The sequence below is a fragment of the Mastacembelus armatus genome, chromosome 17 (genome assembly GCF_900324485.2).
Source record: "Mastacembelus armatus chromosome 17, fMasArm1.2, whole genome shotgun sequence".
Lineage (NCBI taxonomy): Eukaryota > Metazoa > Chordata > Actinopteri > Synbranchiformes > Mastacembelidae > Mastacembelus > Mastacembelus armatus.
In genome coordinates this window covers 14,028,547-14,050,115 of record NC_046649.1, presented here as the reverse complement: position 1 = coordinate 14,050,115, position 21,569 = coordinate 14,028,547, and the positions used below count along the sequence as shown (strand labels likewise).

Genomic DNA, 21,569 nt, shown 5'->3' with positions numbered 1-21,569 from the left:
TCCGTGCTGCTAGTGTTTCACTAAGGAAGTAATAACTGATCTGCAGGAAGACCCAAAGAATTGTCTTCGTCCTTTAATGGACTTGAGCTCCCCAGATGTAAAGAGACCATCGCTTAACTTGATTTCAACACCCGGTCCTAATCCAATACAGTTGTGAAGTCGCTATATGACAAAAGACTCCGCTTGCCCTCTGAACAGCTTAATGGCATGCACGAGGTCAACCGGACAAGAGGCAGGAAAAATTAACGTCCACAAGACCAAGAGGTCAATAACAGACAGTGGGAGAAAGTGAGAGAGAGAGAGAAAAAGAAAACAAGTGAGACGGAGAGACGGCAAATGCAGAGAGGGGTGAGCAAAAATAGAACAAAGAGCAAAAAAAAAAAAGCCATACTCTATTATTGGGTTAGTTAAGAAGAAGAATAACTATATGTTAGTCTAAACAAAATAGCACCAGAGACTGAATTCTTGAGTTGCGGTTCAGGTATGGGAACATTATTGTGCTTTGTCGTGGTGCTTCTTCTACCTGTTCCGGTTAAAAAAAAAAAAAAAAAAAAAAAAGAAAGAAAAAAAAACTTTGCAGATTCGTTTGGTGATGCAACTGAAACGAAGCTCACCTGCTGAATTGGGAGTTGATGGGGAGTTTGCCTGGCTGCCATGGGCAGACACGTTGGTTGCATTGACTGCAGTCCTTGCTGCATACATGTTGGCCTCTTCTTGGAACTTGCCTATGTTTTTCTTGTATCGGATCCTCTTGTTACCAAACCAGTTTGATACCTGTCAGTGACAAAACACATAAGCTGAACTATAATTCATTTAAGCGTCATACAAAGCACCAGACAAACAGTGGTATGAAGTGATTATTTTTATACTTTATTTATCTGAGCACTGATGCACAGTGTTAACTTGTACTGCAAATGTATTTAGCCATAATATCCAGCAACAACTAACTCTCACAAGCTACTGTAAAGTATGCAGTCCAGATATTAACAATGACTACAGTAATGTCAACCCTAAAGCTCACTGCTTTAACGTTTACATTTACGTCAGCAACTTTAAATTAAACCAAATGAAACAAAGGCTTGATTGAGAGACACTTTTTGTAATTATACAATTTGTAAGGTAAATAGCTGCGTTTATTCTGGTTACCTGTGACACTGTGATGCCACATTTCTTGGCCAGTTCTTCTTTGGCCTCTTCGCTGGGATAGGGGTTACTGAGATGAGAGTAGAAGTACTCGTTTAGGATCTCTGTCGCCTGTTTGTTGAAGTTCCTCCTCTTTCGTCTGGATAGACAGCAGCAAGGAAAAAGAGAGAGCAGAAATAAATGAAATATTCCCGGTAAACAAATAAATAGTGAGTTCATCTCTACCCTTCACCTGAATTTACCTAAGATAGCTTAGTTTGACTGAATAGTGATTTAAAGGAACAAAGATAATAAAAGAAGGGTAAAGATACTATTGGTTTTGTCTGACCAATGACAACAAAAAGCGAAAATAAAATTTTTAATTAAAATAGAGAACACAGCGGAGCAAAATGCACTAAAACAAAAAGTTTGATTTTATGGTTCCTAGTCCGGGGACACGCACATACCTGGCGTCAAGAAAGCGTGAGCGCAGGATCATGACGGCCTCGCAGGTGCTCTGTTTCAGCTGCATCTGGATGGAGCTGAACTTGCGGTGGATGATGCTGACCATGCGCTCGATCTCTTTGGGCGAGATGGGTCGTGTTCGAGACTGCTCCCTCAGCAGGTTCATCACATGGGTGGTGAACTCATTGCACGCCTGGATGCACAGAGAGACAGGATTCATAAAAAGAATAACTATTTTGGAGGCTCGACAGCTTCAGACAGAACAAAAGGCTGAAATTGGATTCTGGAGAGGCTGCACCTTTACCGGGAGACCTTGGCCTTGCAGAAGCAGTGCTGACAGTATAACAGCAGCAGCGTTAGAGGTAATAAGAACAGTCTAGATGAAAGCAGCAGACACAGCGTAATGTTTCACGCCAAACAAATGTGGCAGTGGAGTCATACAGTGGTGGCAGCGAGACTCGCAGTGCTCTGAATATTAAAAAGACTTCTCTTCAATAGAAGAGAAAATGTGACAAGTGAAGTGAAATCTAAAATGACAGCAGGCTTTCAGTCCCGTTCACGTTCAAGAGGTTTAAACTGTCTCCCTCTCTTTTCACTCCATCTTTCAGTCTACCTCGTTCTCTCTCAGTCTGAATCAGTCACTGGATATAACTGCATTCAAAGTCAAGGTGTCTGTTGCTTGTCAACACCAGGGTTACGTCAGTCAAAGTGATGCACCGAGCAGCCGTTCTGCTTGCACACACATGCCAGGCACTACTCACTCATAACGCGTGTGAGCTGCATGTAGCATTGTGACACAAAAATGTTCAGGTGTATATTGACTGTGACAGTTAGCGATGACTAGCCTTCCTCGGAGAAGATGACAAACCCAGAACACTTTGACTTCCGAGGGAATGACAAGATGTTACAGTCTTTGGAAAAGAGCTGGTGTGTGACTGATATAATGGCTGCTTTCCCACTGAAGATAACATCGCTGAAAGCTTGGCTTGTCGTAAGTTGGTCTGTGATAGCTGATTTCAAGAGCATTACTCTGAGGTAGAAATTCCCCTGTAAATCCTAACTATCCTTTATACCTGCTTATTCCTATTTAGGTTTACAAATACATCTCCTTACAGGATACACAGAAAAACAAGATACAAGAAAAAAGCCTGAACATGATACTTAAACATATATGATGGAAGACATGGTCTGAGTATCTTGCTATTTTTATTGCATTTATTCCCTTTTGTCTTTGTAAAAGTGCTTTGAGTGCACTTGAGTGTAGAAAAGCGCCATACAAGTATAAGACCATTTTCTTTGCTTTCCAAAACAAAAAAAATATACATATATATGACTGTTTCACAGCTTAAGGTTAGACACTGGAGCCATAGTCCCTTGACATGGTCATTATCCCTTGTCATCATCAGTGAAGATACTGTTCAATGTTGTCCTCTGCTGACCATTAAATAAATACACAGAAATCAAGCCAATAACACAACTGGATTGATTTGGCACCTGACCACACTCCATCAACTGTGATATAATCCTTCTTGGCTGAAATAATTAATCAGACCAGCAGCAATAAAGGCAGCAATAAAAACCACGACCTTGTTTCACATCTGGCCTGAGACACTTATTGTAAGTCTTTTCCTCACTCTCACTATTACTATCATTTCCTGTCTTTTCTCTATCTATCTATATCTTCCTAATAAAAGAATGTAGAGGTTCATGAAATAGACCATTACTCTAAAAGGGGGGAGTCAACACATGTGGTACAGTATGTGGTCCAGCAGATTCCCTTGAGTCTGAACTGTCTCACTTATGGAAACAGCTTGTTATGGTGGGACAACAAATTTTCTGGCCCAAATGACCATACACTTTTAAAATAAAACCAAACCAGAGCCAGTGTTGCAAAAGCAATGTCTGTCCCCACCTGTTCATACTTCTCCAGCTCCGTGTGGTATATTTGTCGGATCTGAGATAGCTTTGCCCGGTAGTCGGAGTGTTCTGCCGAGTTGTCGGCACCGACGCCTCCAGTGGCCGCCGCAGCAGCTGCTGCAGCTGCCGACCCGCCACCCTTCTCGGGCCCAGCCACACCCTCTGCCAGCAGCATGTTGTCCAGGCGCATCAGCTGGGGATCCGGAGGCTCCTCCTCCTGAGCACCTCGGATACTGAGCACTGTGGAGGACAGGAGGAGATGATGTCAATATAATAAAACAATGACACTAAACAGTCAAATTTGAGTTCTAAATGACTAACTTTTAAGGTAACTCATTAATGACTGAAAGAATCTTAACTATTTCTCCAGCCTACCAAACTGAACACCCTGAAATATGACCGTCATTTTAATAGTTCAAGTCTGCGCCATAAAAACCTCACAGAGGCTTGCAGCTAGGCAAGACCATAAAGCTATCATTTCATTGATTCAGACTATCATCTCAAGTTAAAAAAAAAAAAAAAAAATTAGCACACCCTTCCACCACAGTTCATCTTTTGCTCTTCTTGTGCTCAGACTGTTTAGTTTCTGGCTGAGGACTTTATTGTCTTGTCAAATTTGTCTTCAAATGGAAACAAACTGATCTGACACAGTATATTATCGCAAAGATGTGTGGGTCAAATAAATAAATTGAGATTACAAAATCTGAGTTAAATAAAATAGTTAAAATACAGTATAGACATTGGAAAATATGACTACATGGCTACTGGAAAAATATAAAAGATCCAAATTCACCAACATTGACTTCACAATAATTTGTATTCATTATTTTAACTATCATGATAATAGTAAAACACTGAACAAGTATTTTCTCATTTCAATATGTGAATTATTTCTCTACATATCAAACAAATATCTGTATGATCAGCGTTCTACTACCTGAAGCCCCAACTCAGTATTCACAGTGTTGTAATCTTAATTTGACAGCGCTAAGGATGCTTTTATAACTAATACTGAGGTCTGTTTAGACTCTTGTTTGGCGGTTTGAACCTACGCTGAGACTTCACACACCTTCAGGCAATCAGCTCTCAAATGACACTCAGTTCCCATGGTGCAAAGAGTGAAGTGTAAACACAACAATCAGACAGGCCTGCTGAGATGTACATGCACAAATAAAACACACACATAATAAGCCAGATGCAAATTCACAAATGCATTACCGCACACACCCACACACTGAGATATTTTGAGAAATATATGTGACACAGGCACAACTCGCACAAAGACAATGCTGCAGGCTTTGTCAGTAACACTATTTGGTCTATATTTTGGAGTATAAAACATGCAGGTGTTTCACTATGATTTTTTTTTTTTAGATCAGTTGCCCTGCCTCTTCCTGCCACCAGAAGGCTCCCTTGGTAAAGCAGCAGACGGTCCTGCTTTTCTCAGAGGTGCTGAAAACAGCCGACCAGGTGCAGCCCTTCATTCCATCCACTGTCTTCAAGGACAAAGACAAAGCTCATGCTGCCACAGTATTTTTCCTGCACACTTCAATCTATGCATCTATCAAAATGTTTCAGGAGGACAATCTAATACTATATACACTATGTCTTTTCCATGATGGCTATTGCAGCTCACAGTCTCCAGTCACAGTGATGGTTCTTTTATAATGAGGATGTAAGGCTGAATCGACCTGTGACCTTTCTGGTGAGCAGGGGGTCCAGATGGATTCTCAGGGCTGCATGGAGAGCTTGTCTACCCTAGTCCTCCTCTTTTCAACGCCCAAACACCACCCCCCCCCCAAAAAAATACACACATCCAACTCCTTTTCCTTCCCACTTTTTTTCTCCTTCAGAAATAACATCATCCTTTCCCATCAGCTGCAACACGTGAGCAAGCTCAGCTCAAGAGGCAAATGTCAATGGCTATCAGACGGCTGAAAAAGGTCAGGAGTTCAGATGGGGAGCAAACGCGGGCGCGCATGTGTGTGTGGGTGGATGTGCACATGTGCTGGTAGATGAATATGTGGATATTTCTCATGTGAATCACACCAGCGGGAAATTATAACACTCCCCAATTTGATTCTGACAAAATAGTGGCACATCCCAACCAGAGGGGGAATCTAATGAGCCTAAGAGTGATTTATTCATTCCCCCCAAGTCCCTGAGTGCACAACTAAAAGCATGAAATGGATTAAATAAATACAATTAATAAGGAAAATCAAACAATTCACTGTGCTGTGGCATAATTACCCTACCACAGCCATCAGCTTTATTTATTTCTGTTCAGTAATAGCAATGAAATTGATTAGGCCTCAGTGCCAGTCAGAGTGTTCGTTGTGAACTCTGCACCCATGGACTATACATTAAAATAATCAGCTGACACAAGAAAGTACATTCTATTACAATACATCACAGACTCCCAACATTTGTATAACACCAAAAATAATATAATACACACTTTCTAGTATAATATAGCAACAAAGCCATGGAGTCCATATTGCTCTGAAATAGTCTTATTCCATGGACAGTCACAGATTAGTGTCTATAAAAGGAAGATGGCCATCATCTCATCTTGATCATTACCGACAGACTTAATTGAACAATGAGAGGACACAATTCCCCTCTCTGTCGCTTCGTTCCTCCCCCCCCCTCCATCTCTCCTTCCCTTTGTGCACACTCTTGTGTAATTCCTTGCCTGAGATGTGGGGCACTAAACCCAAAAAGGCAAGGCATAAAAAATGAATATGTATCATAAACAATTCTCGAGCCGTTTCCTGAATAATGAATGGAATCCTAAGAATAAGCCTTTGTTTCGGTTATTGACAAAATTAATTTCTGCTGTTTTACTTCCTTAAGAGCTGGCTCATGCCTATCGCTACACTGCCTGCTGTTTGCAGACAACGGGAGTGTAAATAAACATGACGATTAAGCCACCCACTCATACAGGGAGAAACAAGGTGCACACGCACACACACACACACACACACACGCAAACACACAACACAAACATACACTTTGTGCACAAATGTAAGCACTCATATAGTCACACAAAAGCGCACACACAGAGGGAAAAATATATAGCTATGCACATTGGCAGACTACCCTAAGCACCCAGCCTGGCGCCCTGCGAGTGCTTTTAAATGAAAACATGTTTAATTAATGATGTTGAAGTATTCTGTCACAATTAGGAAGATTTACTGTCAAACAAGGCAGCAGTGATGTCCCTGACAGCCATGATGAAAGTTTACCCTTCTTGCCTCTGACTGGCAGCTAGCAGCCAAGGCTGGACTGGATCCATTTCCCATCAATACAGTAATGCAATATGCTCTGCAGCAGTGCAGTGTATATATGTGTGTTTTTGTGTGTCCTTCCTTGCTTAGCTCTTGTCCACATCACATGACCCAGGAGAGGGTCAGGCAGTGGCGCTGCTCTCTATTGATTGTGTGGGTACACGTCATCTAGGGTTTCAGCAGTTAATAAATCAGGCCTACTCCTGACACAACATTGTGTGTGTGTGTGTGTGTGTGTGTGTGTGTGTGTGTGGGCTTGTCACGGACCAGTCAGCAGGAGTGAAAGCGACAGCCACATGATAATGTAACATCACCACCATTCATCCCTGCCACACAGCATTCTGAGACAAAACAACAACAACCTAGGAACCTGAAAAAAAGCAGCGTGATTTACAGCAGACATGACAAGTATCACTAATACAAATCCTCCCCTCCCCACTGCTTCAAGGAGTTCAGCATCCTGCTCTCATCTGCATTTGACACAAGCCCAATAAAGCAGTCTTCATAAGCACTGTTCCATATTTCACACTGACCCACACAGCAGAGGTAAACTACAGTGCTAAGAAATGCTATTATCATTACTGAGAACACTAAATGAATATTATGTCGCATTATATCCAATTTACAATATATGTGGTAATTTCTACTAAACTGGATCTTAGCTTCAATAAAAAAAGAACAATCATTATGAAATTACTAATCATAGCTCACTGCAGTCTATGCCATGAAAACAACAGCTGTCTTCTAAATATTGTAGTCTTAAAATGTCCTTTACTGTTTTTGTACTTAACTGTAGCTAAAAGCTAGATCTGTAGTGTATCCATGAACTCGTGTGTAACTTTGTCAAAACGCTCTTTCCGTCGCTACATAATGAGAAGCTGTTAAATGGCTACACAGTCGATTTGGCTTTGCACTCCTTTAACGTTGTCATCTTTGTTTTAAACAAAAATGATCAAAACTAACGTCATTTGATGCAATAAATTGACTTTTAAATATGCTATATTTCATTTTGACCCGCAAACTAGAATTAAACTGCAGTGCTGAACAGCATTATTGTCATTACTGAGAACACTAACTCAATATTATGTTGCATTATATCCAATTTACTGTATATGTGGTCATCTCTACCAAATTGAACCTGAGCCATAAGTACAGTAATTATGAAATTGATAATCATAACTGACAATGAATTCTACGACATGAAACTATTATTGCATCTGCAACATTGCGCTGTTCAAATCGTCTTAAATGTTCTGTGGTGTAAGATGAAAGCTAGATTTGTGGTCTATCCATGAACTCATGGGAAACTTTCTCGGGCCCAAAATGTTCTCTCCATCACCAGATAATGGGAAGCTGTACAGCTTCAGTACACAAGGGCATAGTCATAAAGTACCTCTAAAACAGCTTTATGTTTTATCAACCAGCTCAAGCATCATGTGCAGAAAGGGGGCAGAGCTTGAGTGTTGCATCTGACACTGGGAGGGGGGATGGGGGATACCAAGGACAAGGAAGAACACCAAAGAAATACTGGAGGGACAGGAAGAGAAGTGGATGGTTCAGGCAAGGAGGGAAGAGTGATGGAGGGAGAATGAAAGGCGAAAAATAGAAATGGAATAGGAAAGCGAGGTGTCAATTAAAAAAATGAACCCCAGTGCATTTGGGAGGTGACAGCTGGTGGGAGACGAGCTGACAGGCGTCACATTAGGCGGATTTGGTGGCCGCTCCCCTCATCCCCTCCTTTTTTTTTCGCTCTTCTCCCTCTGTCTCTCTCTCTCATGGCTTTCTCTACTGGCGATCGGTAGTTTTTCATGCGGCAGCAGTGGCGGCGGCAAACGAGGCAAGAACTCAGCTTGGTGTTTTTCAGAACAAGTTCCCCCTGCAGCTACTCCTAATAACGGTAATTATCGTCATCATCTGAGGCTTAAGCAGGCCAGTTTGAGGCCTGAGGGGCTGGCCTGATAACGAGGCAGCCAGTGCCAGAGGAGAAGACCATTCAGAGCACAGCCCTGCCACCAACGCAGAGCACTCCCATTTAAAAGCCTTCATTAAAATAATTCATTATTCAAAATAGGCACTATATTAGCCCCGTGGCCGTCAGTCTTTCTTAAGGTGTCTTAATATATATATATATCTTCTTGACTGAATCAAACTCATGCTCAGCGCTTGGAGTTCTAACAGCTCCAGGCTGCACTAGAAACCACGATGGCTGAATAACTGAAGAGAAGTCACGAGCTTAGGGAGCAGTGAGCCGCACAGTCAATCCCCTAGCAGACAGACAAAGGCATCTCTATGAAGAGAAGATCATCCACAGGAAAACACAAAGTACACAAATAACTGATCATTCCAATGTCTGGATAAAGCTTGGGCAGGGCTTTGTATTGTTTCACTTTTCTAAAATAATTTTAGACCTTTTTGTCTTTATTTGATTGTTGATTGATTCACATTCACAAACATTCGCACAGGCTGTCCGACATGATGAGACAACACAGTATAGACTCATAGCCCACTATGATGCGACTGGTTTCAAATTTATTTATAGTAATGTCAATACAAACAGCAATAACAACCACTTTTGGACTAAGAATGTAAACATTCATTCCTAGTTGTTGAAACTTTGTAATACTTTATTCTACAGACACATTTTGGTTGGTACTCAATAAATACTGAAGTTCAATTCCCAACCCAAAGCCTTGGGGTTAGTATAAGAAGTTTTTTTGTCAATTTACAATTTGAAAACAAATATCATATATTATTGTAGACAATTTTATCAAGACCACCTTAATGTATCAAATTTTCATCTACCTCCAGAAATAAATGCCTGCCTCTAATCAAATGACAGCCAGAGTAGTGATGCTGTCCCAGGCAACAGTTGGCGAGGAGGTGACGTGTGAAGCGATCAGAGCCAGGAGGAGATGGTCCATGACAGTTAGCATTCTGCCCTAACTGTTGCCCTACAAGCCCTCCCTACACACCCAGACAAGACATGAAACAAGAGGTCCAGTAACACAATCCTCCTCAAGTCCCCGTGGTGTGTGTTCCTGTGCATGGCACATTTCATAAGGCTCCGCTCTTTGACTGGTGATGAGTTTATGCGTAGGTAATTAACAGTAATTAATCCTTAATTACAGCAATTAGCAGAGTCGCAGTAAATTAAGCCACATCTGGAGGCACGGAGCAAGGCTAGACAAGTACGGCTGGGATTTTTGAGAGATGCAGCGACCACGTGACTAAGCTTGTTTAGGTTTACCTGGAATGTCAGGGTTGCCATTTCTGCTCCAGGGACCTGTGATCCACTGTGTGATCTAGGAGGTGGGTGATGGGGCCCTCATGCACACTGAGGGCTGAGAGGGGAGGTTAATTTCTGAACAAAAATTGTTTCATCTCAGGGAGAAAGGATCCCTTAAGCTACCATGCAAGGACACCCACCATATGGCCGCTCACAGCCATAGAGTTAGTGCTTTGTGGTTCTGCTACGCTGTGTTCGGCTTCATTCAACACCATATGAACATGTATTTTACACAACGTCGCAAAGCTGGCTTGCAGTTTGCATCTCTGGAAGAATAAAACTACAACCACTATTTATGGGGTAAACAACAGGGAACAGAAACACAGAGATGCTGCTGATACATTATTATTTTCTTGTGTAGAGTCCAAACAGAGTCACATGGTTCAGTCTGTACCATCCTCTACTATTAAAAAAGATTCTGAGTGTTTACTTAGATTATCCCATGATGCATTTCATCTCCCCAAGGAGCAATATCTTTCATGATGACAATGCTCCTCTCCATAAAGCACAAGTGGTCACTGAGTGCTTTGAATAGCATGATAATAATGTTAGCCATATGCCAATGCCTCTTCTGTAAATAGATATGATCCTATTCTGTTTTCTATATTTAGACACAATTCAAACTAAGCATCTCCTCTATGTATATATAGTATCTGTGCATCTCAGGGTCAAGTTTTATGTCACGAAGTACACATACTAGGTCCAAGGGTCCTGATAAACAACACGAATTGACAAGTTTTGATTTAATGCTCAAGAGAATCAGTTGTTCTTGGCTAAAATGCTTTTAGCTTAACCTACATTTTTTGGAAAGTAACTCTAAAGATTTTATGGCTTAAATCACTGGCAGCTTCTTTCATTTCTCAGCAGTTATGCAGCAAAAGCCCAGAAGCCCTTCAGAAGTTCAGATCATCCTCCCATAAAAGTACAAAGGACACTTTTGATGTCCCATGACAAACCATGGCAAAGCTAAAAATATTAGAATGTTGTCAGTGTAGTTGGTTTTAAGAAAGACATTACAAAGCTAAGATATTTGAGAAACTAGAACCATTATTTGTTATTGATTATAGTTTATTTAAATAAACAATAAATTGACCAATAATTGCAGCTGTAATTTAATCTCAGAATGAGAGAAAATTTAAAAAAAGCCAACGTAAGAGCCCAGATTCAAGAACTGTGTTGTAAATGGCTTGTTTTTTCCAGTACACAAGTACACAAGCAAAAAATCTCACATTACCATTTAAATATTACACAGCAGGAATTTGTATTTAATGACAAAATCACAACACAAGTCAAAGGTGCCCTTAACTTCAGCACAAATCTGGCAGGTGGACAGATGCCATCCAAATGTTTGATAGACTTTGAGATGCCATTAATATTGTAACACTTGAGAGATTTGCTCCAGGCAGGATATATAGTCTCTCCCGCATTTATCAGGGAGCTTCCCATCAAGGCAGAATAAGTCAAACCAGCTTTGTTTTGCTGTGTGTGCACTTTGTTTGGACGCTGTCACAACTACGGAAATCCCTGTGAGGTTTACTGTTATGCCAGGCCCGCTGGTTAAAAGACTAGTGATGCTTGGTCTGCCTCTAGCTGTCAGGAGAGAAAAACTATGTGAGGCTTCACTGTCCATTAGTGAGACCAGCTTCATTTCATACACTCGGAGCTATTTCTTATACCAGAGTACTAAAAAGGTGATGGCTATTTGTATTTTTTTTTTTTAAATCGGTGGTGGAAATTTCCCATAAACAAAACAGAGCAACCAAAATACAAACGAAGGCAGGCTTTCATGCATGATACGACACACAACAATACCAGAAGTGTCCTAATGCAGAAGTTATGCAAATAATATTTGTTTGCTATGAGAAGCTACTGTTTCTTATTCCTTCAGGGCAAAAGCAAAACCATTTGAGTTCATGGCGATGCTGAATAAATGCATGTGTGTGTACTGAAGGGGGTCAACTTGGGACAAAGTTTTAGAGCTTTTACAATGAATATGATGACGCAAATCTTGTAGGCAGAGTGGGAGAGAGACAGAGAAACACAGAGGTAGGGAGAGAGTGTGTTTACAGCAGAGGTAGTGGTCCAGGCAGTCTAAGTGGCCTGGCTGGCAGGCGTACCACACCACTAGCGGATAAAGCCTAGTCATTAATCACGGGCCTGTGGGATCGTCCCACTGTAGCAGAGTACTGGGTCAGAGGGAGCTCCTGCTGTCAATCAGCACTGAAATGTGTGTGTGTCTGAGTGGAGTGGGACTGTAAGCTGGGAGGAGGAGGAGGGTGGGGGTGTTGGTCTTTTTGATGACAACGAATCATTTTGCCTCCAGCTACAAAAAGCATATAATACTTCAGATTTGAGGCATTAATGCAAACACCAGTGTGTGAGCGCTAGACGTCATTTACATGAAAAGCATATGGAGCGATCCATCGGGAAAGCAGCATTTTCTGCTCTAAAAGCTGAGGCTTGATTTTAAAAAATAAAGACAACATTGCTCTGTGTAAATGGAGAAAACACAGACAGCCCTGTGGCATCAGCAGCACTCACCAGATACACTAATATCCCATTCAAATCAGAGATGTGTATGACACGGGTCTGCTGAATTCTGTTTTTTCCATGCTGCGAGTTCAGTCTCACGAGTTCATACATCGTCACAAATGTAAAGACAGTTTATTTGCTGATCCACTCAGATCAAAAATCAGTCTGGGTTTAACCTGGCTCTCCGTATCTGTCTGCAGGGCAATGTGGGAACAGTCAACTGCCAAATCACATGGAGTCATCACACCAAGTCTTTGAACCGGCACATCAGAAAACCAGTGTCAGATGTAAAAAAAAAAATACAACAACCAAAACTACTGAAACCTAAACTCTGGTCCAACAACCCAGACCTCTTCCATTTTTCCATCTATCTTTAAAAACAATTAATTCTGCAAAAGACATGCATCCCTTGTATCGATGCTGCGGTCAGCTCTGTCAATACAGGGAAGTGTATGTGAAAACATGAGGATGTACCTGTCTTACTGTGTTCAGAAATCAATAAAACACAGTATATACCATGTGGATATAAAAATAAGTCATTCACATTTTAAACCCCAAATTAGATCAAACTGCAACATTATCAAATGCAATTACCTTAAATGTTCTACTTTTTACTTGTTCATAAATGAATATAGAGCTGTTGTTCCATGTCCAGGATGATGTTAGTATTGTCATAATAACCCATATTTTTCTCACCACTGACATATAGACTTTTACAAAAATCTTAAATATTTTCAGCATATAGGACAATGTTTGTAGATGTCACTGGGATACACTACTGTAAGGGAGAAGAGGTGCTGGCACATGGCTGCACCATGCAGTAGAACATCCAGATGGTTGTAACCATGGTAACAGCGTCAAACGTGCAGGTCAGGATTCATTCATTCATTTTAACCACTTCACTAAACCAGTGCTGAGAGCAAAAATACAAAACCAAGCAAAGGTGATTAAAGCTAATTTCATGTTAAGAGAGACAATGAAACTACATATGTGTATTTATTGCTTTAACAGTTTTTTTAGTCTGACCGATTTTTAAGACCAATACTTCTTCTTCTTATTTGATGATTTAAAAATCCAATATGCCATACATATCAGCGGATACACTTTCTTCTCAAGAAAGCCTACACAAAGATTTCCCCTATTTGTTTTGTGTGGTTACGCTGTCCTCACCAAGACAGCATGACATAATGCAGTTTAAAATTAAACTTATTGATATTGAGCAGTATTGAACAGTACGTGAACAGCACTTGAATGACACTGAAGTATGATATTGAAAGATTCATCTTCTGCCTCTCTCCATCCATCCATTTTCTATACCCGCTTTTTCCTGAATCAGGGTCACGGGGATCTGCTGAAGCCTATCCCAGCTCTCTCTCGGGTGGAAGGCAGGGGTACACCCTGGTCACCAGTCTTCTGCCTCTCTCTTGCTTTCTAATTGTCATTTATTGTCCACTATGTACCCCGCTATAGATTTATCTGCACAAAGCTCATATCGGCACAACGATTTATCAGTCAAGCTTCTTTTATTTCTGTCCACTGGAGTTGAATATTATCATATTTGTTTTTTTATTTTTGCTTTCATGCAAGGTCATTTTTTATGTTTCATGTTTTTGTGTATGTATGTAAAAATTTTGTAGGTCATATTTGAAACCTTTGAAATCATTGTTATCTAGGGTAATAGTCCTAGATGAACCATTTTGCATATGGAGGTGGCCATAAAGTTACCCTATCAAATGCTACAACAATGGTGACACAGGACTACTAAAATATCACTTCCAGTTTGATGTGGTATTTCAGAATTATCAGATGTACAGTATATGAATTTAGCTTAATAAAATATTGTAGTTTTCCACTTCCCAAACTGGATCGAACTGTGGCTCCAAACTCTTTCCTCCCTCCTGGCCCCCTGGGTGAGGCAGCAGTTATATTCTGTCGGTCAGCCTCTACACACCTGCATCCCCAGCTGGACCTCTAATCCCCCCCTCCCTCCTTGTTCACTCCCCCCTGCTCTACAGTGCTCTACTCCCAGCTGCCTAGGCTATTTATAGGCCCTGTTTCATTTCCACACCTGCAGGGAGGCTGAGTTGTCACAGTGGGCCCACAGAGCCTCTCTGGAATACTGCATGGGAATGAAAATGCACCTTGCTGATGCAGGAACTTATTCTTGTCACTCTCTCCCTGTGGACTTGCATGATACTATTTTGTTGGGGATGTGCAGTGCAGTATGTGGTGCAAAAATAACACATAAAAAGGAATCCATGTAAATAAGATTCTCCTGTGAGAAGTGTGAGGTTTATTGACATGGATTGCACTTTTTGAATAATCGTGTACCCCAGCTGTGTATGTTATCGGTCCATTTCCTCACAATAGCCTGCATGGACATTACTCCTTCATGAGCTAAACTAACTAGAGTCAGTCAGGTATTGCTAAATAAGTGCAACAACACATAGAAGTTCCTATTTTCTTCCTGCGTTTCAGGTTTTTTTTTTTTTTTTTTTTGTCATGCTTTCTCTCTGGATGTAGTGGGCTGAGGATCCAGTCAGCGGATTACATTATCAGTCTGACCTAGTTGCCAGCTATCTCCTGAGACCTGAGGAGCCCGGCTTTCTGCACAGCCTTCCGCTGCTACAACACGCACACTGTGTAACTTTAATTTATCAGGGGGAAGAGGAGGGAAAAATGTGACAGGTTGACAGTTCTCTTTGCCTGCCACTCCGAGCACTCCCTCTCCCCGCAGTGTGCCGGTTAAGGGTCCTTGCTATAGAACAGTGTATTACTGAGAGTGACTTTTACTCAGCTCACTGGAAACTCATCAACAAGGTTAGAACACGCCTATTAATGTGTACATTTAAGGCAAAATGATGTGATTCAGGACGCGATGTGATTCCTCACAATTAAAGCTTAAACCTGAATTTCATTTTTTTTCACCAGCTGAAAAAGCAAAAAACCAAAAACATTTATGTTCACACTCAGTTGTCACCAGTGATGGTGGAAGTATTGAGACCATACACTGTTATAAAAGGAGCAATACCACAAACTAAAAATACTCCATCACAAGTAGTATGCCTTAATTTGAAATTTTACTTATGTAAAAGAACAGGAATATGAGCAACAATATTTGGGCTATTTAACAAAATAAAGCAGTTTTGTTATTCAGAATAGCCGCACTGATTATTATGTTATTGGATCATGTTTTAACATGTAAACACTACCTAAATATTCTAAACAGAGATAATCTGAACTGTTATTTAACACTGTAGATTTGAATATTCCATAAAATCTAAAAAAGTTGTTAGCTGTTAAATAAACACAGTGATATACAGTATGATAAATGTAAAACAGCATAAAATGGAAATTTTATGGATTGTACCTAGTACAATACTTGAACAAAGGCACTTAATTACTTTCCTCTACTACTGGGAACACTAGAAGTATTATGTTCTGTGTTACAATACCCCAAACCAGTAGGATATTTTCATGTTTTATTAAGAATATGGCCTTCATCCTGGGCAACTAGTGTTCAATTAATTTCATCAAATCAATCATGTGGCAATTAGTCAAGAATGGGAATTATTTAGGCATTCAAAAGAAACAATTTGAAGCTGTTATTCGAAAAGCACAAAGGACTTTAAATCACAAAAGAGTTTGCAGTAGCAGAATTAAAGTCATGACACACTCAGTCATGTGAAAGGCACCACGATGGCGATATACTCCGAGAACAAAAGACCGAACTAATCAGCCGACAGATTAAAAAATGAAAATGAAGTTCACCACAAAGGGAGCGCTGACGTCCAGAAAAAGAAGGAAAAGGTAAGTGTAGAACCGATGCTGTACAACCCCAGAAAATAAAACCTTGAAAGAAAAATGAAGAATAGATTCGAGAGAGGAAAGATTTATTTATGCACCTTGCAGCGATAATCAGCCAAAATAGCAAAACAAGCTGGACTAATTTTACACCTGTTAACATTCACAGTCCCAGCTATCTTGAATCTGACATCAACATTTCACACGCAATATTACGGCTGAGCAGAAGCATACATGCAAATGATAGATATAGGTGAAGCACTCCTTTTTGGGTCATGACTGCTTTCCCAGTTGAAGAAAAAAATAGCCAATATGGTTTTTGTGTGAAAATTTAGAGGGGGGGGGGGGGGGGGGAGATGTGCTGCTGCCAGATTAGGCTACAGCCTGTGCCAAGGTTATAAACAGGCTGTTATCAGGCTTCCAAACAGAATAATCCTCCCTGTATCAGCGCCCAAACATATGGGGCCACACAAAGCAGCAGCAGCCCCTGACAGACACCCCCTTTTAATTACATAGAGGAGGGGGGCAGGACCTTTCTCCCTGTGCCTTTCCCTATTCTGCTTTAGTTTCTCTCTGTCTGGCTGTCTAGGAAATACATTTATTCTTTAAGGAAGAATCTCATCTTAGAGTCCTTGTATTACACTGACCTTTTGAGATACTGGAATAAAAAACATTGGTAAATAATCTGTCAAAATCTATCAATGATCAACAGAAGAAATTTGGCAAGTGATTAACTGTTGAAGTCTTTTTTTTTTTTTCTAAATCTAGGTCTTATAATGTTGAAAGCTGTTCTTTCTAATATGTGCGAGTAAACTGAATATCTCTGGGTTTGGTTAGTCTGTCAGAAAAAAATCACTGAATGGATCTTTTTGAGAATGTTTATTAATGTTAACTTGGGCTTTTTGAGAATGTTTATTAATGTTAACTTGGGCTTTTGAAAGTTACGACACTGATATATATATATTTTTTAACAGAACATAAGATAAAACAACGACTAGATAAATCATTAATGAAAATAACTGCAGGAGTCTTAAATTTTAGGTTTTGGACTGGTGCTGAGACAAAAGGAGCACTGTGAACATGTCACACTGTGCTGGGCATCTTTCTAGCTTGTATACTGTAGACTATATAATAGCATAATGAATCAATAATTTAAAAAAAGTTCATCATAGCAACCCTAATTAGAAATCTGGGCTGTCATTCTACAAGACCTACCACAATGACAGTATGAATAAATTTTGGATATTATTAAGCTGCAGACACATTTTAGTTTACAAAATAAATATTAAAAGATCAGACATGCATTTTAACAATTTATTTACAAATCATTTGCTCCATCAAAACCATGTCAATCTGTTTCAGGCAGGTCTCAACTACTGAGGGACTTTCCTCCCATCTGAAAGAAATAAATTTCTTGATATTTTATATACTGCGTACAGATTTTAAAGTCTTGTTCAATAAAGTTTAAATGTCACAGAGGTGTAATAACAGGGATCATATAAATGCTGGGCTTGGAAAAGCTATGCAAAAATGACGGCGTCCCTTTCCGCTTGTGCAATAAAGTTTTATTTGGCTGAATCGGCCAATAAAAATGGGCTTTGAAGGTTGTCAATGGGGAGTAATTGGTGCGTTTTACAGGAGCGATCATATTTCTCTGAAGCTTTTTTCATAAGCTGTGAATGAGTCTTGACAGCAACACAAGGAGAATCTTCTTGTTAGGGATGTGACTTCCACACCAACCTTCAACTATAACAGCAAGGCATATAAAAACTGAGGAAAAACACATCTGGAAAAACCAATAGACACCTGCTAAATGGCACCACAAGATGAATATGCAGCTCTTGGTCTTCTGTGCTGCAAGACCTTTTTTTTGGGATTTCACATGAATGATGGAGATACACAATACCAGTCCACGCTTTTGGCAGCAATAGAGCCCATTTCACACACCCCCAGACAACGGAATGAGTGTAGACTTTAATGACGTCCAATCTTCTCTGTCACGCCGGGCTGGAGGCTCACCGGGGCAAAAATCGACCGACAGCTCAAAGTGCTGTTAACTGGTTTCGAGGACTCCTTGCTGATGCACAAAGCACACCTTTATTTCTACCATGGGCTGCAAAGAGCATGTCATCACTTTCTTTCCTCACAATTAAAGCTTAGACACTCCATTTATAAAAACAAACAAACATACATTCCCAAATATTCACCCACACTGGTCTGAAGCTTGAAATGCTGGCATTTCAAAATAAGATATTTGCTCTGAACACAATTTCTCTTTTGATAAAAATCTTGCAGTTGTAAAGTGTTATATTGTACCTACTGTAATTAGACATAAATGGCAGTGACTGTAATGATTTGTAAACACAAACCAAAGATGTTCACCACATTGAAGAAAATAAAAGGACGTATCTTTATTTTGCATAGTCAGTCGCTTTGAGATCTGAAGGTCTTTTTGTCTAAGTGCTTTTCAAACTACCTCTGTCTGAAGTCAGTTTCTCTTCTGATTAAGACTTGAGTTCTGATCTACTGTATAAAGATATGTCCTATGTTGTAGCATTTATCACTGCCACTTTGATCTTTTTAATTAATCAAAGTCAAGCAACACCTTGATAAAACAAAGTAGTGGTACTTTAAACCATCTTATGTCTCAGAGGTTTTTAATCCTTATTTTTGCACCCAATTACAGAACTGCGTGTGGGAAAGTGATACTCCATCAAATAACAGCAAAGGAGAAGTCAAGGAGTTTTGTTTTTGTCATCAGGTCCAGGCTAGCTCTTTGATTTGATTTCCAGCTGGAGAAGCATTTGGTAAGGAAATATCTGAGCGCAGGTGTAAGCCAAAGTGTCAGTGTCTATCCATCCCAGTAAGGATGGCCCAAAATAATAATCAAACACTCTTGCCTCTTTGGAGCAACGCTGCCAGTGCAACAGAAAAACAGACAGACAAACACAATGAGTATCTCCACATCCCTGCTCTGACAGGAGACGCTGGCAGAGTCGGGGTAAACGGACGTTGCGGTGCAGCCCCTAATGATCTCCCCTCTGTTTCAGCGGACTGAGAAAAGCCATTACCTCCCGCCACATTACCCTGCCATCCCTCACATGGTGGATGGCTCCTCTCTCCCATGAGCACCTTGCTGCAGTCATGGCTGGCAGTGCTCACCTTCTTACCGCCTCCTCCTCAACCCCGTCCACCCTCCTCCCTCAGAGACCCCCAGCTCTATACATCACATTTAACACTTTGACACTAACAGTCTATAATGTTTCTATTCTACAAAATCACTCTGCCAACTCCAGGATAGCAGAGCAGAGTCTGAGGAAAATAAATACCACTCTCAGCTGCTGGCAGTAAATTCTAAAGGAAAAAGAAAAGTACAAAAAGAGCCTCTTATACACTCTGCCTCTTCGTCCGGCATCTAAGAGGTCCTCTGGCTGCAGTGGAACTGAGGGATAATTTCAATCAATACGCATTACAGCTTCTACTGACAGCAACAGCTCACACTTTACATGGAGGATTGTCCAAGCTGTACCACAAAGCCATATAACCATATTTTCAGACACATCAACACTTCTTGTGAGCACTTTATAGCTGTATGAAAGAAACATTTCGCTGCATTAAATTATTAAAATCAAAAAGTGGCATGAATAAATAAAACCCGCCTGAATAAGTGATGCGACAAGACAGACTTGATGCATGACCTTTGAAAGTGTCTTAATGTGCCAGCAGACTAAAAAAAAAAAAAAAAAGACGTGCATACTTTAAGCATGTGGATGTATGATATAACCAAAAAGAAGCTGAATTGTAGAAAAGGAAAAATGAAAACAAAAGGAAAAAAAAAAGGACCATAAGTGAAACATGTCAAGAAAGATTAGTCTACTCAAAAACAAAGGAGAAACAATAAACACAGAAAGTTCCCACACCTCATTGTATTACAATTTCTTTCTTTTGTCTCCCTCTTTAATATAAGTGTTTACTTGGGCAAAATCTAATCATTTCATTCTCTCACAGCGTATTTCATGTATATAAACAAACATTTGCTCGACCTCACTGGAGTATTAGCTTTAATGTATCGTCAGCAAGCCTGGCTTTGAGAGGGCATTAATTTCAATTCGCCGATTTAAACACTCCAGTTTGTCGCAATCCTTCATAGCAGTACGCCACCAAGTCAACACACACAATGGGCCTATTTTTCAATCTAATGGCGGAGCCTACTTGCCATTAGTGAAAAAAAAAAAAAAAAAAACTGCTTTTGCCTTTGAACAAGCCGCTTAAAATGTAACCCTGCATTTCAAAATGAATTTAAATAATTAATTGTAAGTTAAAACAGACATGAACCCCAAGAAACAGGCTGGGGACGGGAGCGTGGAAATATATTTTTTTACCCTGAGGCCAGAAGATCTCTCATCTCAGAATGCTGGAAAATCTAGTCTTTGAGGATTGAGTGTGTAATCTCCAGTGAATCTAATGAAACAAAGTAAAAGATAACGCCACATTTCATCACATCGGAGACAGAGTGCTTCCTCTGGCTTGCCCTTGAGGTGGTAGGAATCCATAATCTGAGGAAATCACTCTTTTTATGTAGTTGAGGTATCAAAAGCCCCTGTTTGACCCGACTCTCAAGACAACTGATTTATGACTAGATCCGAGACTTGAAGCCAAAAGTCTACACCTCACTCTCAAATGATTTATTTTTAGGAAAAGGGCTTTCTGGAAAAAAACCACTATGAAACTAACTATTCTCAGAAAGCAATTTAGATGGAATATGGCACCTCATTTAAAAGACAGTATAAAAACAGTGACAGTCCACAAATACATAGTAGATTAACCATCAATATATATTTGATGACAGATAAGGCATTTTTGTCACCAAATATTATTACAATATTGCACATTTATAACATTGGTGTCTCATATATGTCAAAATCAGACATTTAGGGAAACCACCTCTTCTACCGACTTGTCCTTGGCCCATTCCTTTGCAGTGAGCTTGTCTTTACTATTTAATTAAGCCACTACGGCCATTACATTAATAATTGAGTGTGAGAGGAGACCCAGGGCAGCCGCAGGCTCTGGCACATTGGGCTTCCTGGTGAGGAGTGTATTAAAAATGTGTGTGTTTATGTCCCCAGGGCGTCTGTCTTGGCTGCATAAAA

At 40.3% G+C, this 21,569-nt stretch overlaps 1 protein-coding gene across 2 annotated transcripts in view; it reads right to left on the bottom strand.

The window, feature by feature from the left end:
- Nucleotides 1-21,569, bottom strand: part of pbx1a (pre-B-cell leukemia homeobox 1a) — a 44,542-nt gene that overhangs the window by 5,828 nt on the left and 17,145 nt on the right. For both annotated transcript variants that reach the window (XM_026314587.1, XM_026314586.1), the window contains exons 3-6: nucleotides 3,500-3,744; nucleotides 1,590-1,780; nucleotides 1,147-1,282; nucleotides 615-774 (exon numbers count right to left, since the gene is read on the bottom strand). In XM_026314587.1, the coding sequence (XP_026170372.1) occupies nucleotides 615-774; nucleotides 1,147-1,282; nucleotides 1,590-1,780; nucleotides 3,500-3,744 (732 nt within the window). The remainder of the gene's footprint in view (nucleotides 1-614; nucleotides 775-1,146; nucleotides 1,283-1,589; nucleotides 1,781-3,499; nucleotides 3,745-21,569) is intronic.